The sequence below is a fragment of the Carassius carassius genome, chromosome 28 (genome assembly GCF_963082965.1).
Source record: "Carassius carassius chromosome 28, fCarCar2.1, whole genome shotgun sequence".
Taxonomy (NCBI): Eukaryota; Metazoa; Chordata; class Actinopteri; order Cypriniformes; family Cyprinidae; genus Carassius; species Carassius carassius.
This window is the reverse complement of record NC_081782.1, coordinates 25095251-25121088: the sequence shown is the minus strand read 5'-3', so window position 1 is coordinate 25121088 and position 25838 is coordinate 25095251. Positions and strand designations below refer to the sequence as shown.

The 25838-nt window shown below is 38.0% G+C and overlaps 1 protein-coding gene across 1 annotated transcript in view; it reads left to right on the top strand.

The window, feature by feature from the left end:
- Positions 1 to 25064, top strand: part of pcp4b (Purkinje cell protein 4b) — a 30997-nt gene extending 5933 nt beyond the window's left edge. Inside the window, exons 2-3 of the mRNA XM_059514907.1 lie at positions 18907 to 18958; positions 24251 to 25064. Of these exons, the coding sequence (XP_059370890.1) occupies positions 18907 to 18958; positions 24251 to 24381 (183 nt within the window). The 3' untranslated portion in view covers positions 24382 to 25064. The remainder of the gene's footprint in view (positions 1 to 18906; positions 18959 to 24250) is intronic.
- The last annotated feature ends 774 nt before the right edge of the window (positions 25065 to 25838 follow it).

Genomic DNA, 25838 nt, shown 5'->3' with positions numbered 1-25838 from the left:
ACTGGTGTTTACAACTCTAGTGAAGTCAGTCCCGTCTTCCAAATAAAAGATTGGATAAATTGACATTCCTAGAATTCCCTGCGTGACACTTCACATTTTAGTAATGTGTAAAGTCAGCAAGGTCACGTGATACTTATGCTCAGCCTCTGCTCTACACTGCAGTTGCACATTGACTGAAGCATTATTTGGGGGGAAAACAATAACATTCATGTCAGATTGTACTGCTGATTCTATTGAAATGTAAGTTTTGTGAGTAATTTTTTAGATATATTGTTTTGCAGGACTTGCCGTGGGTTTGCTATCATAATAAGAAAAAATATTTATGCTACTTGTTTGTAAAGTTGGGATCTTTCTGAAGTTTGCATAGGTGTAGATGCTACACACAGCCAGGTAAAGCAGAAGGATTAATAAACATTTTACTTTAAGTGATGGTATCGATTGGTAACACTATAGTAGTTGTGTATATACTGATCTGCCAGAACATTAAAACCTCCTGCCAAATATCCTGTAGGTACCTTGTGCTCTCTGAATGTGTCTGTGGTTTCTGGCACCAAGACATTAGCAGCAGATACTTTCAACTAGGGCTGAAACGATTCATCGAGTTACTTGATTAACTCGATTACCGTATTTTCCGTACTATAAGGCCCACTTAAAAGCCTTTTATTTTCTCAAAAAATGACAGTGCTCCATATAATCTGGAGCACCTTATATATGGATCAAGGCGCTCTGTCAAAATGTTGACATTCCCTTTAGCACAGCTCCATCTAGTGGATGCATAACGCAAACCCAGTCAAACGTTTGACTGCAGTATCTTCTAACTATGCGCCTTATAATCCGGTGCGCCCTATATATGAAAACCGTTCTAACATAGGCCATTCATTGAAGCTGCGCCTTATAATCCGGTGCGCGTTATAGTGCGGAAAATACGATACAAAAATTCCTCGAGGCAAAACCTCTGCCTCGAAGCCTCATTAAATTCCTATGATGCGCAGGTATCTGATTCACACGGTCTATTGTTCAATGTTTAGGAAGCACACCATAGTGCGTGATACATTTTGAATTTAGTTGGCGCGATGGCGGAGAGTAAAGATGTCCATAAACGGCAGAGAATGTCTAAAGTTTGGGATCATTACATTTTTAAAACAGAAGAGAACAAGGTGCAATGTGTCTACTGCAAAGTAGACCTGGCATTCCACAGCAGTACGACTTCAATGAATCCGCATGTGAACCGAAAAGATCCACTCCATGCTGTTTCAGTAAGCGTCGCTGAAACAAGGTAACCTAGCCTAAGCCTATACATTGTTCGCTGATTTTAATCCCATACTGTATTTGTAGCGATGTCGTGATGCGGTTTGACTAGATATGATGTTTAGCTTTGATGTTTTTAAGTAGTAAACGTATTCACGTTCAATTGCAAGAGAGTATAGCCTAAAAAAAAGAACCCCTTCACACACACACACACACACACACACACACACACACACACACACACACACACACACACACACACACACACACACACACACACACACACACACACACACACAAATAACCCCTTCTCACACACGCATGCACCCTCGTCTCTCTCACGCACCAGTCAGACCAATCGCGGCAATGCATCACATATGCTTAAACCTTTATGTGGTCATGCAACAATAATTTCAGCATGCATTCAGTTTATACACCGGGACGTGATGTTGTGACACGATTTTTCGAACGGGTGCTTCTCCTAAAATGCACCCCAATGCAAGTGATGCAAGCCAAATGCAGTGTTCTATTGAAAATGAATGTGTGTATTTCTGCCATACCAAACTGCAATGAAGCAACTGGTCTGACTGGGGTGTCACTCTTCCTCACGCATGGCATGCACACACACACACACAGACACACACACACACACACAGACACACACACACACACACACACACACACACACACACACACACACACACACACACACACACACACACACACACACACACAGGTTGCTAGGTTACCATAGCAAATAGGCTCAACCCAGAAATTATAAATTATTTGTTAGTAGCCTAAAGGTATATGCTGCAGCTGCAGAAATCTACATAAAACAGATATTTTCAATACCTCTGTTTTTTTATTTTTAATAAAAGCCAAATGCTTCATCATTTTACAGTCACATCATTTTTGTTATGCATTATTTGTTTTAGTTGTTTAAAAACACACAACAAAATGTATCCGATTAATCGATTAATCGATCGATTAAGTGCTAGATTAATTGATTACAAAAATAACCGATTGCTGCTGCCCTACTTTCAACAATCATTAGGTAGGTGGTAGGTATCAAAGTAACATCTAAGGTTTCCTAGCAGAACATTTCCAAAGCATAACACTGCCTCTGCTGACCTGCCTTCTTCCCATAGTGCATTCTGCTGCCATGTGCCAACTTTTCCCCAGGTAAATGATGCACATGCACTGGGCTATCCACCTAAGCTACAAGAAAAAATGATTTATCAGTCCAGGCAAACTTCTTCTATTGCTCCATGGTCCAGTTCTGATGCCAACCTGCCTATAGTAGATGCTTTTGGCAGTGGACAAGGGTTATTATGGGTACTCTGACCAGTCTGCCCCATATGCAGTAAACTGCAATGCACCTTTCTATCACAGGCAGCATTATGTTTTTCAGCAATTAAAGCTACAGTAGTTCTTTTGTGTGATCAGACCAGATGGTGCCTGCTCACTGTTTGTCCTTTTTTAAAACACTGTTTCTGCTACATACTGGGTACACCCCAACAATACGATTTGACCAGTCATCTAGCATCACTATTTGTCCCTTATCTAAGTCTCCAGATCTTTTCACTATCCAAATTTCTCTGTTTGAAACAAATGAAATTTAAGAACTGACTGTTCACTTGCTATCCTAAGATATTGCAGTGGACAGGTGCCATTGTAAACTAATTAATGTTATTCACTTAAAGGGATAGTTCACCCAAATAGCAAAATTATGTAATTAATAACTCACCCTCATGTCGTTCCAAACCAGTAAGACCTCCGTTTATCTTTGGAACACAGTTTAAGATATTTTAGATTTAGTCCGAGAGCTCTCAGTCCCTCCATTGAAACTGTGTGAACGGTATACTGAAAAATTATAAAAACATCATCAAAGTAGTACATGTGACATCAGAGGGTCAGTTAGAATTTTTTGAAGCATCGAAAATACATTTTGGTCCAAAAATAGCAAAAACTACGACTTTATTCAGCATTGTCTTCTCTTCCGTGTCTGTTGTGAGAGAGTTCAAAACAAAGCAGTTTGTGATATCCGGTTCGCGAACGAATGATTCGATGTAACCAGATCTTTTTGAACCAGTTCACCAAATCGAACTGAATCATTTTAAACGGTTCGCGTCTCCAATATGCATTAATCAACAAATGACTTAAGCTGTTAACTTTTTTAATGTGACTGACACTCCCTCTGAGTTCAAACAAACCAATATCCCGGAGTAATTCATTTACTCAAACAGTACACTGACTGAACTGCTGTGAAGAGAGAACTGAAGATGAACACAGAGCCGAGCCAGATAACGAACAACAGACTGACTCGTTCTCGAGTCAAGAACCGTTTCTGTCGGACGCGTTGTCACGGTTGGTAAACCGTGATCTCAGATATTGTCTTTATTAAACTGTGTTAAACTCGCACTTGCTTCCTGCCACTCCTTCACCCAGAAGTTACAGAACGCTCTCACCAAACATGGAAGCAGCGAGCACCACTTCACTCTCAGAATTTATCCACCACAGCGTCAACCGCATGGATCAGCAGCGGGAGAGCATTGTGAACATCGGACACGTGATCCAAGCGCTGGTGACACAGGTGTCCGAGCTCAGGAGCAAATCCATCAGCTCACCTCTCTCGCTGCGCCCACCGCACCGGTAGGGCCGCCTTATGGGGGACGGCGGTGTGGGAGAATCGACATCCGTGTTGCACCTTGTTCCACGCCCTATTCCGAAGAAATAAAAAGAGTGTTCGATCAAGCCGCGGCCGGCAGGGAGGAAACTCTCGGACCTCCGTCAAGGGAAATCGTCGGTGGCGGATTATTCCATCCAATTCCGCACCCTGGCGGGCACGTGCCAGTGGGACGAGGAGGCGCAGTGGGAGTTTAGTAAGTTTGAGGCTACTATCGGGTGGGATCTCCGCCGGGAAGTCCTCAACTACATCTTTTACTCTCCTTCCGGTGAAACTGCGGTGGGAGAACCATACTGACGACTGTCATGCTCTTCTGGACTCTGGAGCCGAAGGTAATTTCATTGACACTGTCCTTGCACGTCACCTGAACCTTCCTGTCCTTCCTGTGTCTCATCCCATCCATGTCACCACACTCAATGGCCAGGAACTGCCTCACGTCACTCACAACACGGAACCCATTACTCAACTCACCTCAGGCAACCACAGTGAAACCATATCCTTTTACCTCATGGACTCCCCTGTCGCTCCCATTGTTTTAGGTCACCCCTGGTTGGTCAAACATAATCCACGAGTGGATTGGGGTTCCAACACAGTCACTTTGTGGACTGAAAGTTGTCATGAGTCTTGTCTGGTTTCTGCTTGTCCTGTTGTGCCTGTTTCTGTCTTTCAGAAGGTGACCATGGTGTTATCAAATGTGCCCGCAGAGTACTTGGACCTGAAGGAGGTGTTCAGTAAGTCCCGTGCTGCTTCTCTTCCTCCGCATCGTCCCTATGACTGTGCTATAGACTTAGTTCCAGGTAAGTCTCCGCCTAAGGGCAAGCTTTACTCTCTTTCTAATCCGGAGAGGGAGGCCATGGAGAAATACATTTCTGATTCCTTGGCATCAAGGTTCATCCGCCCTTCCTCTTCTCCAGCAGGGGCGGAATTCTTTTTTGTGGGTAAGAAGGATGGTTCTCTGCGACCTTGTATTGACTACCGAGAGCTGAACAAAATTGTTAAATTTTTAGGAGCGACGGTTAGTCTGTCTTCGGGTTATCATCCCCAGAGTAACGGGCAGTCTGTGCGAGCCAACCAAGATTTAGAGAGAACGTTGCGATGTTTAGTCTCCAAGAATCCTTCTTCCTGGAGCCAACAACTCTCTATGGTGGAGTACGCTTACAATTCGTTACCAGTGTCAGCCACGGCCTCTCTCCGTTTCAGTGCAGCTTAGGTTACCAGCCACCGGTTTTTCCTAGTCGGTCCCCTCCGCTCACGCATTTGTCCAGAGGAGCCCGCGAGACTCTGCTCCGGATGAGGGAGTGACTAAGGCCAAGGCCGATCGCCACCGGTCAAAGCCTCCCGTATACGTCGTGGGTCAAAAAGTGTGGCTTTCTACTAACAATATTCCTCTCCGCTCTGTTTCTAACAAATTAGCTCCCAAATTTATTGGCCCGTTTGCTGTCACCAAGATCATTAGTCCGGTGACAGTCCGCCTCAAACTACCTCCAGTGTACAGGAGAATTCATCTCACCTTCCATGTGTCCACAATTAAACCCGTGTTTTATTCACGTATTAATCCGCCTACCCCGGTTCCCCCACCGCCGCGTCTCGTAGATGGGGAACCAACTTATTCAGTGAATCGTATTCTGTACTCGAGACGGAGGGGACGAGGATTCCAGTACTTGGTGGACTGGGAAGGTTACGGTCCGGAGGAGAGGAGTTGGGTACCTGCTAGGTACATACTGGATCACTCCCTTATTGATGATTACAATCAGCAGCTAGGCCCTTCTGGGAACTCCAGGAGGCGTTCTTAGAGGGGGGTTACTGTCACGGTTGGTAAACCGTGATCTCAGGGTTTTGCACTTTGTGGGTGAAATCTGTGTTTTACGCGTCAGCACTGATTAGTTTCTGGGACGTCTCCGCTAATTGTCATCAGCAACAGCTGTCATTCATTACTCATCCCTATATATTGGCTTGTCTAACGTCTTGTGTTCGTGAGAGCGTTGTTTCATGTTTGTAACCTATGTTTGCTTTCTGGTGTGTTTCTGTGTTGGATGTCCGTGTCTCCGGGAACCCCGTCCACTCTACGCACATCTCCAACAAGCTACATCACTTACCTTCGTCTCGCTTCCCCGCAGTTCCTGTGTCACCCTCTCCTGCTGCCAAATCATCTGCGCCATCCGGATACTTTACCCACCTGCATCATCCTGGACAGTGTATTCCTCTCAGCTTCATCTTTGTGTCATATTGTCGTCTTGTATCATTGTCTTCATTAAACTGTGTTAAACTCGCACTTGCTTTCTGTCACTCCTTCACACACAGAGCGTCTGAACCGAACTGGTTCTTTTGGTGATTGATTCTGAACTGATTCTGTGCTAATGTTATGAGCGCGGATAAACTGAAGACTTGAATCAAGGGCAATCATCACCAATGACACCATTACGTCGAGTGCAAAAGAACCGGTGAACCGTTTTCTTCAACCGGTTTATTGAATCGAACTGTCCGTAAGAAGTACTGGTGATCCGAAAACCGATGCAACCAGTTCTTGACTCGAGAACGAGTCAGTCTGTTGTTTGTTATCTGGCTGGGCTCGGTGTTCATCTTCAGTTCTCTCTTCACAGCAGTTCAGTCAGTGTACTGTTTGAGTACATTAATTACTCCGGGATATTGGTTTGTTTGAATTCAGAGGGAGTGTAAGCCACATTAAAAAAGTTAACAGCTTAAGTAATTTGTGGATTAATGCATGTTGGAGACGCGAACTGTTTAAAACGATTCAGTTCGATTTGGTGAACTGTTTCAAAAAGATCCGGTTACATCGAATGATTCGTTCGCGAACCGGATATCACAAACTGCTTTGTTTTGAACTCTCTCACAACAGACCCGGAAGAGAAGTCAATGCTGACAAAATTCTAACTGACCCTGTGATGTCACATGGACTACTTTGATGATGTTTTTCTTACCTTTCTGGACATGGACAGTAGACCGTACACACAGTTTCAATGGAGGAACTGAAAGCTCTCGGTCTAAATCTAAAATATCTTAAACTGTGTTCTGAAGATGAACGGAGGTCTTACGGGTTTGGAACAACATGAGGGTAAGTTATTAATTACATAATTTTGCTATTAGGGTGAACTATCCCTTTAACCTGTCAGTGGTTTTAATTCTGACAGTGAAATCTATTGCAAAAAAAAGCTATTGCACCATGCTCTGATCCAGCACCTGAGTAATTAGCAAAAGTGAATATAAGGGTGAATTATTAGTTAAGTTCTGTTAAACTGACTAAATCAAAAAGAGGCGATACTGTTTAAAGTTTAGTTGACTATTTAAAAGTAGACTTTTCTGTAATATAAGACAAGGGATCTGGTGAAAGCAGGAGTGGGGCGTTGAGGAAGTTAAACGATCCCTTGAAGTTTCTGCTACGGCTCACCTGACAGACTGCTCATAAATCACATCACCTGTGACATAGGGGTGGGCAATATGGAAAAAATATAATATAGCATTTTTTAAATTTTTTTTTTAAATATCATGGTTCACGATTTTATCACAATTCTTTGTCATGTTGGTTTTACTATTTTGCAAGTTGCCTGAGCATTATTATTATTATTATTTTTTTTATTTAACCTTTATTTAACCAGGAAGTCCCTTGAGATAGAATCTCTTTTTCGAGGGAGACCTGGCCAAGACGGCACACCAGTTACAATTTAAATACAAATACAACATAGTCAAAACAACCAAACAAGCATCACATAAAAAGGAACAGGTCACATATGGCAGTTACATTTTTGAGTTATATGGCATTTTAACATGGTCTTGAATTCATTTAATGGGACTAAAACATTTAGATGTAGCAAGTTTTGCAGATTATTCCAAGACCATGGTGAAAAGTAAGAGAAGGCTTTCCTCCCCAGCTCAGTAAAAACCCTTGGAACCTGGTAAGAGAGCCACCTGGTGGAACGGAGATGAAAACTGCTGGAATTCTTCTTAAGAAGATTACTTAAATATGTCGGCAGTTTACCTAACATGGCCTTTTATAGAAAAATATGAAAATGAAGTTGTCTACGTAGACTTAGTGACGGCCAACCAATCAGTTCATACAACGTACAATGATGAGTACGGGAACCAGAGTTAGTTATAAAGCGCAGAGCACTGTGATACACAGAATCTAAAAAGTGGAGAGTACTAGAGGCAGCATGCATGTAGACAACATCACCATAGTCCAAAACACTCAAAAAGGTAGCCTGCACAAGTTTTTTTCTATCTAACAGGTTAAAACAAGCCTTATTCCTAAAAAAAAAACCCAGTCTTACTTTCAGTTTTTTTTTTTTACAAGCTTTTCAACATGAACTTTAAAAGAAAGTTTGTTGTCCAGCCAAAAACCTAAATACTTATATGATGTAACATTTTCAATTAATTTCTTATTTAGTGTGTTAATAGTTATATTATCTGGGGATTGGGAACGAGCCCTTGAAAACGTCATAAATTTGGTTTTCTTAGTATTTAGCACTAACTTAAGGCCATGTAGTGAGACTTGGAGCTCTTTAAAGGCTAATTGAAGGTAATTTATGGCTTGGCTCAATGAAGGGGCAACTGAATATATCACAGTATCATCTGCGTAAAGGTGCAGTTTAGCAGTTTGCACATCCTTTCCAATATTATTTATAAATATAGAAAATAAAATAGGGGCTAAAATCGAACCTTGAGGAACACCCTTGGAAATCTCTAAAAAGTCTGATTTAAGACCATCTATAGAAACACATTGCGTTCGTTCTGTAAGATAATTTTTGAACCAATTAATAGCTGTGTTTCCTATTCCAATATTACGTAATCTATTTAGCAATAACTCATGGTCAACAGAGTCAAATGCCTTGGACAGATCCACAAATAAGGCAGCACAATGTTGCTTTTTGTCCAAGGCATTTATAATGTCATTTAATAGCAACAAAGTTGCAGTTACAGTCAAACTAATTTCCCTATTATAAATACAAAGCCTTTCAAAGTAACAAAAAAAAAGAAAAATAAAGAATGGGCAGATATTTAAACCAAAGAGGGTGAAGATAAAAATCTTTGTTCTTATTTTTTAATAACAAAGGAAAAAGAATGACAAAGATACACATTACAACTACACATAATATAAAAATAAAACAAACAGTGCTTTATTTTCAGGTACAAAAGGTGTATTTAGCAGGAGCATTCAAGAAATTGAATGAACAAATCTAAAAAATAGAACACTGTATAAACTGATTCCTAAAGCAACTGTATTGGATTTCTTCAGTTCAGAGCAGCGAGTGATTTTTCTCTTTTTGTTTTGTTGTTATATTAACGTTAAAGGAACGTCACCCAAAAATAAAAATTCTGTCAGCTGTCTGTCAATTCTGTCATAGTGTTTTATTTTTATACCACCATTTACTCACTCAAAAGTGATTTTAAATTTGAATGAGTTTCTTTCTTCTTCTGAACATAAATGCTATTTTGAGGAACGTGGAAAACCAAACAGTTGCTTGTCCACAGTGACAAAATGTTTTGCTACTATCAAATTCAATGTTGACCAGCAACTGTTTGGTTACCCACAACCTTCAAAATATCTTATTTTGTGTTCAGCATTTTATACAGGGTTGGGTCAACGTGACAGTGAGTAAATAATGACAAATTTACTTTTAGTGTGATCTGTCCCTTGACAGTAATGACAGTAGGCTGCATGTTTAATAGGCCTACTGTCCTTAAGCCCTATTCGGACGGGACTAATTTTCTAAACTACATTTGAGTTTTGATTCTTACCACCTGACGTCTGTGATTTTTATGTACCAATTCGGACGGGACTAACATCTCCGTGTTTATTACAGAGGTGGGAGGGTCTGTTTTGTGCATCTGGGAGTCACAGAGATCACGCGCTCTGTATGCGTGTATTGCATTCATTCAGAATGATTGCCATTAGTATTATTACACAATAAATACTAAATGGCTAGTATAGCAAAACCATGTTAATGTATGGTTCCTTTAGTTTAACTTGGTTTCCTTTTGTGTGTGTGTGTGTGTAGTAGGCTAAACCTACCTATGTTTAATTTTCATAAAGGTACATATGTAATTAAAACATTATGTAACTGAGTGCATAAATGAACATGAGTAATCGTACCTGATGCTGATATTACAATAGCCGGTATTAACAGTTTACGTGATCTTGCTCTTGATTTTATTATTTTTATTATTTTTTTATTATTATTTCTTTGCTGGTAAGCAAATATATTAAACATGCGCGCGGTAAGAGCGTCTACGGTAATTCACGTTGGCCAAAACACACAAGGAAACGCATTGTGAAATAAAATACCGCTGACAATGACAGACATTCGCACTCGTACGGGATTAGTTTTCTCAGAGGATCACTGAGTTTGCTGAAAAACAGTAGGTAATTTGCTCTGGAATTATCACAGAGGTTGTGTGAGAAAAATACAGACGTGGCAGATTCGGATGGGATTAAAATCACTAAGTACTAAGTAAGACCCCCTGTAAAACTAGTCCCGTCCAAGCACAGGTCAGACCAGCGCGCAAATGAAACATTTCAAAGCAAATGCATATAATGAGAGAGTAACTCTACCGCTGAGTTAACACTGCTGTGAATGCATGTGGCATTGTACAGTATATGATGGTGGTGCCAGAACTGCAGCTGTACATAGAATGTGCGCTGTAGCTTGATACTACGATATTTCTTCAAAAGCAGATCGTGGAGACATTTTTATCATCCACAATCAAAAATCTTTATATCGCACACTCCTACTGTGACAGCTGATATCTGTCACTTCACCTGTCACGCAATCTCGTTCATCTTTAACTTACACATTGCTTCAGTGCTCCGAGCACACAAGAGCTAAGTGGATGATTTCCTTATCAATCTGTTGTTTTGATCACTGAAATCTTGTAGAAAGGTCGAGCTACATAACGAAACCTACAGAGCTGGCCTGCTGTCTACAGAACACACCCACCTATTGTGGAGTCATCATGGACCAGTGGCAGTTTGAAGGTGCTTAACAGCCGTTGTGAAGTTTTCCTGAAAGTTTCAAACCACCGTAACAAACTCCAAACAAAGTTAGTTTCAGCCCGATTAAGTTTTGAAATGACGTCATATAGCCATTCATTCTTCAACTGAGTATGAAATCATTATATTGTATATTGTACTCTAAAAACCAGGTTGTTGAACACCAAGTCTTGTATAAAGGGTAAGAGACATAAAATAAGTATTCTTTTTATCACACCATCAGATTGTTTTTATGTAAAGTGTTAAGTGAGGAGCTTGACCCTCAGAAATGTTGTTTGTCTACCTAAGCAGGTCAAACCAAGTGTTAAATGTCCTGTTTTATTAGCATATACAGTAGTTACAGTGCATTTACTGCACTTGCAATTCTGTAACCAAAACATAGATTCTTTTGATTTTCATTATTTTCTAGAGAATGAAAAGCAAGCAAACAAAGAAACACAAAAAGGCCTGTAAATCAACATTATCAAAACACTGAAATGTGTTGCAAACAATCTATTTTAATGATTTTTTATGAAATAAACATAAAAATAAAAATGACTAATTATGCCAAGATGTTCATTAACTACTGGACTTAAGTTATTTATGTTTAGTTAGTTCTTCATACATAGTTTTATTTTTTATATAAAAAATTGTGTAACAAATATGAATCAACAGGCTTTTATTCAAACATACAGTACAGACCAAAAGTTTGGAAACATTACTATTTTTAATGTTTTTGAAAGAAGTTTCTTCTGCTCATCAAGCCTGCATTTATTTGATCAAAAATACAGAAGAAATGTAATATTGTGATATATTATTACAATTTAAAAGTTTTTAAGTTTTAATTTTAAAGTTTTTAAATGTATTATACTTTAAATGATCATTTATTTCTGTGATGCAAAGCTGAATTTTTAGGATCATTATCACATGATCCTTTAGAAATCATTCTAATATGATGATTCATTATCAAAGTTGGAAACAGTTCTGCTGCTTAACATTTTTTCAGAACATGTGATACTTTTTTAGGATACTTTGATGAATAAAAAGTAAAAAAAAAAAAGAAGCTATGTTTTTAAAATATAAATATTTTGTAATAACAATATACACTACTGGTCAGTAATTTGGGGTCAGTATTTTTTTTTTCTCTCTCTTTTTTTTTTAAATAAAATCAATACTTTTATTCAGCAAGGATGTGTTAAATTGATAAAAAGTGATAGTAAAGAAAATATATTATTAGATTTTTTTTTTATTTTTAATAAATGCAGTTCTTTTTAACCTTTTATTGATCAAATATATTAGACAGCAGAACTGTTTCCAACACTCATAATAAATCAGAATATTAGAATGATTTCTAAATGATCATGTGATAGACTGATGTTACATTTGACACTGAAGAATGGAGTAATGATGCTGAAAATTCAGCTTTGCATCACAGGAATAAATTATTTTTTAAAAGTATATTCAAATAGAAAACTATTATTTTAAGTTGTAATAACATTTCACAATATTACTGTTTTTTCTGTATTTTTGATCAAATAAATGCAGGCTTGATGAGCAGAAGAAACTTCTTTCAAAAACATTAAAAATAGTAATGTTTCCAAACTTTTGGTCTGTACTGTATCTTTTTCAAACATAATTGTACTGCATTGCATGATACATTCTTACAATAAAAACTACAGAGATTTGATAATAAATTAAGTATTTTAATACTAAGACAAGATATTGGGAGATATAGAGTGACAACCACTTATGTATAACGGAGAACTGGATGGCTCATGCAACACAAAAAGTCAAGCGACCACACTGCCATATTGCCATTTCCTAGCATTCCTATATATTCTATTAAAATAACAGGAAATCTTACACTTTCAGAAAAAAAAATGCAAGAGCTATCACTGCGGTGGTGCCTTTTCAAAAGGTATACTGTGTACCTAAAGCAGGGGTGTCCAGACTTGGTCCTGGAGGGCCAGTGTCCTGAAGAGTTTAGCTCCAACTTGCCTCAACACACACGCCTTTACGTTTCTAGTATTCATAGTAAGAGCTTGATTAGCTGGTTCAGGTATGTGTAATTGGCGTTGGAGCTAAACATCTTCAGGACACCAGCCCTCCAGAACCGAGTTTGGAAAACCCCTGACCTAAAGTATCCATATTTGTTCCTTAAAGGGTTAGTTCACTCAAAAATGAAAATTAATCCATAAATTGCTCATCCTCAAGTCATCCTATGTGTATATAACGTCTTTCAAACAAATCCAGTCGGGGTTATATTAAAAATGGTTTTTAATCTTTCAAGCTGTTTAATGGCACTCAGCAGGTGTTGCAGTGCTTCAGTCCAAAAGAAGTTAAATAAAAAGCACCCATCCTTAATAAAAGGTGTCTCACACAGTTCCAGGGGATGAACGAAGTCCTCATGTAGCGAATCGATGCATTTTTGTAAGAAAAATAACAATATTTAAATTGTAATAATCACTTTAATCTAGCTTGCGCCAACAGTTGTACATGGAAGCAGCAAATTCTTGCACCAAATTGCATTTTTGCTCTTTTTTTCCTGCTTAAGTGTGGGTATGATACTCTCCAACAAATATGTGCAAGTTTTAATAAACTATATATAAAAGAGTTAAATAACTTGGGTAACATTGATAAATGTAATTTTTTTTTTTTAAATACAGTGCACTGAATAAAAGATAGTATGTTTCATGGTTATAATTGTTGATTAAAATAGTGAAAGATGAGACCAGTGGTAAATAAAGGTACATTTTATGTCAGATAATAGTAATTATTCAAGTAACTAATAAGTAATTAATAGTAATAATTTCAGTAGTTTCCTAGTGCTTCACAAAATGCAGATATCTAGCTATATCTGTCAGGCATACTGTATGTAACAGACTTTCATGTTAGATGTTTTAGTTCAAGATAAGTTCTTGCACAGAGAGAACATGAGTAATCTGAATTCAGTTTGAGTTTGCGGCCTGATTCCTTGTGTCTTCCTCAGATTTTTAATTCACAGTGAAAGCCACACAGAAGTTCTGTAGACTTTGCAGTCAACAAGCTCCTAAAATAGCACTACAATGGCTGTGGGGAATCATTTAGTAATTCAGCTCATAATGATAATTGTATCTTTCGTTTTCCATCTTTTACAACTGAAGTAACAGGCATATGTGCAGTTCCTCTTTATGAAACGTACTAAATTCAGATTGTGATTTAGCAGCATTTAAACTGATAATGTGAAATTTACAGATTTACTAATACCCAATAACATATATATTACATATGCCTTTATTCACCCAAACCCACACACAATTTATGTCCAGTCCTGAATGTTTTTTTTTTTTGCTGTGCCATGTGGTTTGATAAGCCACGGTGTTTACATGTTTAGGAGCATCAGTTTGTGCACATGAATCTTGATTAGTAGAAGATACAGTAATGCAAGAAAAAAGTGCACATTTCTCCATGGTTCTGAGCGAGCAGGCAGCCTGAGGAAGCTGTCTGAGGGGCACCGCTGTTCCCACACACGCTTCAACACTGATTCTCGCATGATGGTCACAAAACAGCTGTGACGCACTGCCAGCCACAGACAACGAAGAAAGTGTGTTAACTGAATACACTGGGGATGAGGGATGCTGAGTGTCTTGTGGTGTTACTTTCAAATATTTATTTAAAACCTTGCCGTTGTATCCTGTGTGGAACACAGAAGGAGATGCTTTGCAAAATGTCTGAGCTGCCCTATTCTATAGAATGTGATTCATTTCAGGTGCTGTGTGAGAAAGTTGTTGTTCTCTGAAAATCTTGTCCTCCACCACATATCATATTATGTCAACTGAAAAATGAAACGGAGTGTTTACTATTGTCATTTTGCATTATTGACACACTTTTTACCTATTTAATACTGTAAAGTGCTTTCACAGAATCTGTATTGTAATATATATAAAAAAGGTGACTTGACTTGAGCCCTTGTGTTAAATGTGTAATGATAATAAATGATTTAATAATAATTGCATTTGATTTATTAATAAAAAAAAATATATCCCTTAACCTAAAAAAGAGAATCCCCAATAAAATCTGATATGAATTATTACATGTAACAAGTAAACAACTTTAATCTAAAACTTTGAACTCTCCCGATTCAGTTCCTTGCAAAGCTTGCTGGTAACTACAAATCCACTGTCCAAAAAAAAAAAAAAAAAAGATTCATGTAATCTCAACGTAACAAGGATTAAGTGTTTTGAATCTAATGAAATAAAATTGCTTTAGCTCATTATGATAAATTGAAAAAGCAGTGTTTATAAATATTAATGTTAGCACATATGGATATTTAGTACTAAAAATAAAATGTTGGTGCCATTTTTTTTTGTTGAACTATTCCTAAAATATAAGGTTGTGTTTGCACTATATACCACTTTATATACCACTTATTTATCCATTATATATTGCAGTGCAATATTTTTATTTCTTTTCCTGTATGTAACATGCATTTTGAATGAAAGCTTTGGATATCTTGGCTCTTCAGATAGAGGTCATTGAAATAGCTTTTTAATTTCTATGCAAAACTAGACTTCGCTGCAACCTTGATTTAGAGTTTTTAACACTAAAGAAAGCACTTTCCTTCAAAAGCAGAGACCTTAGCAACATAATTGGTTTTCTAAGTAGCGACCCTATGTTTTTGTTGAAGGAGCTTCTCTCTCTCTGCTCTTGTGTCCTGTGCTTGTGCAAGGAAAAGCCAACAAAAGAAGCGTGTTTACCTTGAACATTGTCTTTTCCGACTCTGTGCTGAGTGGAAACAAGAATGCATGTGTGTCTGACATTCTCTAAAGAAGTTCTCTGTAATTGCCAGCGCTGTGGTTTGATTATGGCTGCATCCCTCAGGGAGTGTGTCTGTGTTCGAGTGCGAGTGCGGTTCTCCTTCTTGTCAAAGCAACATAATTAGAATTTCTTTGCAGTTACTGTAATGTTTTTCTCTACAGTTTGCCGCTTCAGTACAAACACCTCTCCGTGCAGTCGTATGATTGTGGGTGTGATTGTGAATAGTAAGCAGGGGTTAAACTGGGATTTTGCAGGCTGTAAAAACCAAAAAAGTTAATTCAGTTTGGCAGTAACTGACTCAATGTATCGCTGGTTTCTACTGTTCTTACTTGCCTGCTGCATCCAGCTGGTTGCAGATCACTTCATTTAGCTTCATTGTCTGCACTCCCATTGGTCATTGCAGTGTTGCCGCATGGATGAATTCCTTAACGGCACATTTGGGATTTCAGACAGCACACATATTCTTCACTTTGCTCAAAACAAATGCAGCATTGCTACAATGAGTGACACTAGTGTTTTGTCTCTGCCTAATGAAGTGATTTCAAGTGACTTGCTAGTTTCATTAATTAGTTTTAATTAGTTCATGTAGTACATGGTGTTTTTGTTGATATTATTCAACATACAATAAAATAAAATAAATACAATGAAGTCTATACTAAGTTCAAAGGATAGTATTACAATTAAGCCAAAATAAATACAAAATTCTAAACTATAAAAACACTGACATATGCATATACATAACCCTAAGTACTAGTTACACCCTTGGGCCTTACTAGAAAAATAAATTAAAATAAAAAATCTACTAAAAAATAAGACACAACATCACACAGATGATACCATGTCAGGGTTATTGATAAAAGCAAAGGGTCTCAGTGTTGGAACAGAAATCAGTAGAATAGACCATAGTCAGGATAATGCCATCATTTTTGACAGGAACAAAAACGAGGCTGTGAGGGATAGAAGTAGAGTGTGTCCAGTGAAATTTACTTTCAACAGCATACTGATTGTTCAGCAAAAAAAAAAAAAGCAAAAAAAAAAAAACCCTTAAACTCTATGAAACTGTTCTGATAGATCTGAGATGTGAAAATTACATTATCTAGCATCTTTATACAGTGTGTGTCATTATAAAGACTGCAAGTCTATTCCTCAAAGCCGATCTGATTAAGGTCTTTACTGTGAAATTGGCCTTATATTTAATAATAGTTTCAAAAATACACAAATTGTGGCTATAAAACATATCAGAATGATGGACTGTACTAGTTTCAGTTTCACAGGATGGGTATTATCTGACAGAAGAATCACCAAAAGGACTCTACCCCTTTAAATATTCATGGCTGATAAATTATCTTTATACACTTAGGCAGGTGTAGCAACAAGTAATTTTGGGACCCTGTCTATAGTATATCACGTTTAAATGCATGAAAGCTTTAATTAACCCTCTAAGAGTTGAAGGAAACATTAAACAGGAGGGTTGTTTCTGTGTTTCTGCATTGCATGAAAGGACATGCAGGTTGCCTGAGCTCCTCACATCAAAGCACTACAAACCTGTTTGAAATTCAGTGAAAGTGCAGTTAATAATGCAGGAGAGGATGTGCCCAGGGAAAACATGTTTGGTCTATGTCTTCTCACTCGCTCAGCTGTTTAACTGCACCCCGTTTTCCTGATATTTCTGAACGTGACTTCAGAGCCAAACACACAATTTGGTTTGGTATTCTTTTCATCATAAGAAAGAAACGCATACAGGTTTGGAACGACATAAGAAATTATGACATATTTTGGGTGAAGTATTTATTTACCTAACCTTCTCTCCATTTACAGTGGGTACGGAAAATATTCAGACCCCCTTAAATTTTTCACTCTTTGTTTTATTGCAGCCATTTGCTAAAATCATTTAAGTTCTTTTTTTTTCCTCATTAATGTACACACAGCACCCCATACTGACAGAAAAACACAGAATTGTTGACATTTTTGCAGCTTTATTAAAAAAGAAAAACTAAAATATCACATGGTCCTAAGTATTCAGACCCTTTGCTCGGTAAGCACCCTTTTGATCTAATACAGCCATGAGTCTTTTTGGGAAAGATGCAACAAGTTTTTCACACCTGGATTTGGGGATCCTCTGCCATTCCTCCTTGTAGATCCTCTCCAGTTCTGTCAGGTTGGATGGTAAACATTGGTGGACAGCCATTTTCAGGTCTCTCCAGAAATGCTCAATTGGGTTTAAGTCAGGGCTCTGGCTGGGCCATTCAAGAACAGTCACAGAGTTGTTGTGAACCACTCCATTATTTTAGCTGTGTGCTTAGGGTCATTGTCTTGTTGGAAGGTGAACCTTCGGCCCAGTCTGAGGTCCTGAGCACTCTGGAGAAGGTTTTTCGTCCAGGATATCCCTGTACTTGGCCCCATTCATCTTTCCCTCGATTGTAACAAGTTGTTCTGTCCCTGCAGCTGATAAACACCCCCACAGCATGATGCTGCCACCACCATGCTTCACTGTTGGGACTGTACTGGATAGGTGATGAGCAGTGCCTGGTTTTCTCCACACATATCGCTTAGAATTAAGGCCAAAAAGATCTTCTTTACCTCTCTCACCAAGGCTCTTCTCCCCCGATAGCCCAGTTTGGCTGGACGGCCAGCTCTAGGAAGGGTTCTGGTCATCCCAAACATCTTCTATTTAAGGATTATGGAGGCCAGTGTGCTCTTAGGAACCTTAAGTGCAGCAGAAATGATTTTGTAACCCTGGCCAGATCTGTGCCTTGCCACAATTCTGTCTCTGAGCTCTTCAGGCAGTTCCTTTGACCTCATGATTCTCATTTGCTCTGACATGAACTGTGAACTGGAAGGTCTTATATAGACAGGTGTGTGGCTTTCCTAATCAAGTCCAATCAGTATAATTAAACAAAGGGTCTGAATACTTAGGACCATGTGATATTTCAGTTTTTCTTTTTTAATAAATCTGCTAAAATGTCAACAATTCTGTGTTTTTCTGTCAATATGGGGTGCTGTGTGTACATTAATGAGGAAAAAAATAACTTAAATGATTTAAGCAAATGGCTGCAATGTAACAAAGAGTGAAAAATTTAAGGGGGTCTGAATAATTTCCATACCCACTGTATTTCAGCTGGCTTATAAAATGATTATTGAAAGTTAAAAATATTTTAATCCAGTTCTGTTCTCTTATTCCATTCAACAGAGGCAAGGATCCGGAGCAGTCGGTGGCAACAGCAAAACCTCTGGGGCACAAGGTACTGAGAAAAAATTCCACACTAGAAATGCAACACATCACAGACCTTTAATCATTTTACGGCAGATGTTACTGTGAATACAAATAGTATGTCTCAGGAAATTTTATTTGTCGTGGAAGAGATTCATCATGCTGTTGAGTTTACCCCAAACAACCTTAAGCGTACGGAAAAGCCCAGGATCCCATCTGAAATCTTCCGGCATAAGCATTTTAAAGTATTCCCTGAAGTGTCCCACCAAACTAAAATGTTCTGTGCTGTGCTCACTGAAGGAAGAAAGAGTCTGGTAAGCATTTTAAAAATGTGTGTCTGCGTATGAAAAAAAGACTGAAGAAGGAGGTAAAAAATGAAAATGGTTGAAGTAATGAACATGGTCCCCAGTGTTTTAGCTAAGGCCAACTAAATGGAACTGAACCAACAAATTGGCCCATACATCTTAAATCAGACTTAAAAGACTTGAGGGTTTTTGTGTTGTTGGTTTTCTTCCTGATGAAGTAATGCCCTTGAGGTCACTGAAGCCCTGGGGAGAGCTGGGTACAGAGCTTATTGGACAAGGTGTAAGAACTGCATCTCGAAGCATGCTGATTTCACTGAAGCTTGAATCTTCACAGAATTGCATGGTCTTATTGTAAATGGTGCTTTAGACACGGGAAAAATAAATATAGTGCAATGTTACTTCTAACTTTTTCCTTTAATATTAGGCATGATATACTACATACAGAATTCAAAATCTACTGCTAAATCCAAATAATATTAAGTGGCCCCAAAAAGTATAGAACAAATTTGGAGAAATTTAGCATTATACTTGCGCACCAGTGGATCCTCTGCAGTGAATGGGTGCCGTCAGAATAAGTCCAAACAGCTGATAAAAACATCACAATGATCCACACACCATTCCAGTCCATCAGTTAGCACCTTGTGAAGCAACAAACTGTGCATTTGTAAGAAACAAAGCCATCATTAAAAGTGTTTTAACTTTGAACTGTTGCTTCTGGCAAAATATCAGTCCAACGCTTCCTTTAACAAAAAAAAGTCCATTCCCTATTATCCTCTCACACCAAATGCCACTGAAATATTTGTTTAGAGATGTTGTGTGCTGTTTCTGCTTGTAAACGGTGCTTGATCTGTGCATATTTCTCTCCGGATTCAGGCGAGATGACTTTTTCACTGGGGAAAGCAATATTAATGATAGATGACTTTTTTTGCCAGAAACAACGATTAGAAGTTAAAAGCGTTGTGTGGATTACTTGTGGATTATTTTGATGTTTTATCAGCTGTTTGTACACCCGTTTACTGCAGACGATCCATTGCTGAGCATGTGATGTAATGCTACATTTCTCCAAATCTGTTCTGATGATGAAACATACTCATCTACTACACATTTCGGATGGCTTGAGGGTGAGTACATTTCAACAAAGTGAAATTTTTGGGGGTGAACTATTCCTCTAAGCCACATAGAAATGTTTGGTTACATTTTATTTTAAGGTGTCACTGTTACACTGCAATTATACATTCAATTATATGCTTGTACTTACTATAGGGTTAGGGTTAGAATTAGTGTTACTTGCATGTAACTATGCATAATTTATTGTTATTATAATAGTAAGTACATGTAACGTGTAACAAGGAAACTAAATAAAGTGTTACTAAATGTTCTTGCATTAGATACAAAATATCAAATCAAGCAAACAAATGATGCTAAGCTTTTGCAAGAATTAATTTCTCAGCAACCAACTGCTGTTGCACTGAATATCCTGCAGTACAGGAGCTTGTAATATTTCCAGGACGATGGGAAGAAAATACTATTGAAGCTATTGATGTGCTTCCACCCACTCATGTGCAAGAGCAAGGACGTTCATACACAAAACTACAGATTCATATGCATGCAAATGCATCTATTCATCCTGCTTGCCTTTGTGAAGAAAGACATGCAGGGAAGCTGTACAGGCGTATCCAGCCAGTGACAGCATGTTATGCTGGTCTAAAAAGAAATTGCAGGTATTAAGAGAGAAGGCATGTTAATGCCAAAAGGTATTGAAAATAAATGAGTTTCTTAGGAATCATTAAACTGGGGAATTACATGTGGTGTCTTCATAAGTCCAGTTCATAATGCACAGTGAAGATTTGACCAATGAGTTTGTGGTTTATTGTGGCCATTTGTAAAGGTAGTAAATGCAACTTTAAGTCCTAAGGCATTGAACTTGAAGTTTTTCATGGAAGATAATTGTTTGGTAATTACGTGCATTGGGTTTAGTCTCAACCGGATGATGATGTCCGTTATTTATCGCAGTATGTATTGCACAAAACATGTAAAAAATAGTTATTAATGTATATAGATGAAGGTTTCTTACTCAGTTGATGTGTGTAAACAAATAAAGGAAAACGGTGAGAAAACCTCTCATGTATTGACTGAAACATGAGGCCTGCTCTCTCTATTATTGCTTATTGTCTATGTCAAGGTTTTCCTCCTCCCTTGCTTAAATTGCTATTGAATTTTCCAACAGTCTAATGTGTTGTTTCATGTCAGAGGTATTTGCTATAGAGCATTGATTTCTTACCAAAACAACAGATAACCTTCACATCTTGTACTTTCATGAATAGTGCTTGAAACTCTTTTACCATCACTCTGTACAAAAAAATTATATATATATATATATATATATATATATATATATATATATATATATATAAATATGTGCTGTTTTATTTTGCATTTACTTTAAATGAGGTTAGCATTTTTAATATTGAATCAATACGGGATTTTAAAACCCTAATTTATGTTTAATTTATTTATTTCAAATTAAAATTGATGTATTATTGAAAGCTTGGAGTAATAAAATAAAGGATGTAATAAAAAAAGACACCATTCATACTTTAATAGTTAGTAGTTTAGCACCAAATATTGGTTAGTAGTTAATGATACTGTACATGTTTTATGAAAATAGCAAGGCTGAATGGATTACTTGAATGCGGTCAACACAACAATCTATAGAATTTGGGGCGATTGTTTTGCTTCTCTATCCACCATGCTCTAGAAAGGATCAAAACAGTTTGAATTTCTGACAGTCACAAGTTTCTGAAACATATCAGAAGAATAAATATCATGTAGGTTGAGTGCAAAATAAGTTTGTTAGATAATATTTTTTTACATGCAAAAATTCAAGAATGTTACTATACATATATATATATATATATATATATATATATATATACTCACCTAAAGGATTATTAGGAACACCTGTTCAATTTCTCATTAATGCAATTATCTAATAAACCAATCACACAGCTGTTGCTTCAATGCATTTAGTGGTGTGGTCCTGGTCAAGACAATCTCCTGAACTCCAAACTGAATGTCAGAATGGGAAAGAAAGGTGATTTAAGCAATTTTGAGCGTGGCATGGTTGTTGGAGCCAGACGGGCCGGTCTGAGTATTTCACAATCTCCTCAGTTAGTGGGATTTCCACGCACAACCATTTCTAGGGTTTACAAAGAATGGTGTCAAAAAGGAAAAACATTTACATTTATTCATTTTAGCTGACACTTTTATCCAAAGCAACCTACAATTGCTATATATGTCAGAGGTCGCACGCCTCTGGAGCAACTAGGGGTTAAGTGTCTTGCTCAGGGGCACAGTGGTGTCTCACAGTGGATTTGAACCCGGGTCTCTCACACCAAAGGCATGTGTCTTATCCACTGCGCCAAACACCACCCCATCACATCCAGTATGCAGTAGTCCTGTAGGTGAAAATGCCTTGTTGAAGCTAGAGGTCAGAGGAGAATGGGCCGACTGATTCAAGCTGAGAGAAGAGCAACTTTGACTGAAATAACCACTCGTTACAACCGAGTTATGCAGCAAAGCATTGGTGAAGCCACAACATGCACAACCTTGAGGCGATGGGCTACAACAGCAGAAGACCCCACCAGGTACAACTCGTCTCCACTACAAATAGGAAAAAGAGGCTACAATTTGCACGAGCTCACCAAAACTGGACAGTTGAAGACTGGAAAAATGTTGCCTGGTCTGATGTGTCTCGATTTCTGTTGAGACATTCAGATGGGAGAGTCAGAATTTGGCGTAAACAGAATGAGAACATGGATCCATCATGCCTTGTTACCACTGTGCAGGCTGGTGGTGGTGGTGTAATGGTGTGGGGGATGTTTTCTCGGCACACTTTAGGCCCCTTAGTGCCAATTGGGCATCGTTTAAATGCCACGGCCTACCTGAGCATTGTTTCTGACCATGTCCATCACTTTATGACCACCATGTACCCATCCTCCGATGGCTACTTCCAGGGGGATAATGCACCATGTCACAAAGCTCGAATCATTTCAAATTGGTTTCTTTGACATGACAATGAGTTCACTGTACTAAAATGCCCCCCACAGTCACCAGATCTCAACCCAGTAGAGCATCTTTGGGATGTGGTGGAATGGGGGCTTCGTGCCCTGGATGTGCATCCCACAAATCTCTATCAACTGCAAGATGCTTTCCTATCAATATGGGCCAACATTTCTAAAGAATGCTTTCAGCACCTTGTTGAATCAATGCCACGTAGAATTTAGGCAGTTCTGAAGGAGAAAGGGGGTCAAACACAGTATTAGTATGGTGTTCCTAATAATCCTTTAGGTGAGTGTATATATATATATATTATTATTATTTTTTTTGGTGTTTTAAAGCTAATATGAGTCATAAGTAATGACCACACAAAGAAATATTCAAATTTTTACCTTACATAGGGAAAGCGGTTTGGAGGATGGATAGATTAAAAATGCAAAGTAGCTATTCAAAATGAAAAGCCCTTCCTAGAAAGTAACTAACTTTTAAGGGAAATCTGGCGTTTCAGTTAAAAACAATTAAATAAATAATTGTATTTTAATTTGTCATTTGAAATGTTCTATTAAAACCTAAGCTTAGCCAACAGTCTTGGGTGTTTTGGTCTTTCTCTATTCAAGAAAAAGGGAGCTGTACTTGCATGCCTAGAAAGTAGCTGCCCTGGATCATTATTGTGATGGCCACCAAGTGAACTGACAGGCTACATGATACTGCTTTCATCTTAGTTCTCAATATTAATGCAGCACTGCTAGTCTAATGTATGGTGTATTAATGTTCTTTTTGCCATTTGACGTGTGAAATTTATCTTGTCCCTCCCTAGTCACATAATTGTCACCAGTACAAATACAACCAATACAATGATTTTTCTCTGATCTGCAACAAAATGTGAATGTTTTTAGGAACTGACATTATGTCATTGTAAAAGTTTGATCTCATGTATTAACTTATTTTTCTATGCCCAGACGCGTCTAAGAAAGACATCCCCGAGGACTTTGACATTGACATGGATGCCCCTGAAACCGAGAAGGCCGCTGTCGCCATTCAATCGCAGTTCAGGAAGTTCCAGAAGAAGAAAAATGATGAAAAGTCATAGTTGCCAGCGGACTCCTCTGTCCGAATGGCCTCATCAGGACAGCATGGCTTGATGTTGCATGTAATAGAATCCATTCTGTATAGACTCAAGAGGGGGGGAGGGTAAATCAAGGTCGTAGTCTGTCAGTCACTGATCTGACCTGTTATTTCACTGCTGTAACTGGGAAATGTGTAGTTTATATTGATTTTGGTTCTCCATTCTAGCCAAGAATATCTGTTATACTATTGGCGCATGATTTTCTTTTTTACCTCAAAGAGCTGGATTGCCAGCCTGTCCTTTATTTGTGAAAGCACAATTCATTGTGAGTTGCTTACAAAATTTATTTTAGTCAGACACTGTGATCATAAAAATAGTTCTAAAAATAGCTTGTCTTTTGAAACCCATATTGTTGAATAATTCCCATCTTATATTCCCAAATCCCCAGTTTGCTCGGGTCTCTTTATTGATTCATGATTTTGAATTCAAAGCTGGATGAAATGACTTGAGAGCATGTTTGATTGTCTAGTTTGCTGTGGCATATCATAACATTTCTGTTCATTTTCTTCCTTTTGCAAAGGATCATGGGACAGTCATCAGCCAAATCAAACACTCAATGATTTCTATCTAACCTCAACTCATATCTCAACTTAGACTGACTGAAACAAGAAACTATTAATAAACATCCTTGAGTCTCTAGAACTAAATACTGTATTGTCTTAACTCAATCTTAAAGCAGGATCCCCTTTTTTAATAAATGAAATACTATGCAATACTATCAACATGATGTTTAAAGGGGTCATATGACGTTTCTAAAAAAGAACATTATTTTGTGTATTTGGTTTTATGAAATGTGTTTATGCAGTTTAAGGTTCAAAAAACACATTATTTTCCACATAATGTACATTATTGTTGCTCCTCTATGCCCCGCCTTCCTGAAACGTGTCGATTTTTACAAAGCTCATCATTCAGAAAAGCAAGGTGTGCTCTGATTGGCCAGCTGTCCAGTGTGTTCTGATTGGCTGAATTCCTAAAAGCATGTAACAAAATGTAACTCTTTCACAACGAAACACACAGCGTCTCCACAACATGGCGGTGGCGGCAACAGCAGGAATAAAAGTTACACCTTCTTTTTCTTGGTGCTGGGAACACGTTAGAGGAACATTTTTAAAAGGTATGATGTACCCCAAACGTTCTTTCAACTTAATTTTTATTCTAGGAACGTTGATTTGTAACATTCCAGGAACATAAGTATTTCCAGGTTAGTATGGTGTTGGTGAAACATTCTTTAAATCATTCAAACACGTGCTGTGAACAAGCACCGAAAGAAAGAGAAATAAGAACACAAACTACAACTTTCTTCAGCCACAGCCTTAGAAAAACTGAAGATAAAACACATTAAATCTCTCAAGATCTGATTAAACAACTCCACAAACAGCATTACCATCTTAATTTACATTATTACTAACCAGATTGACTTT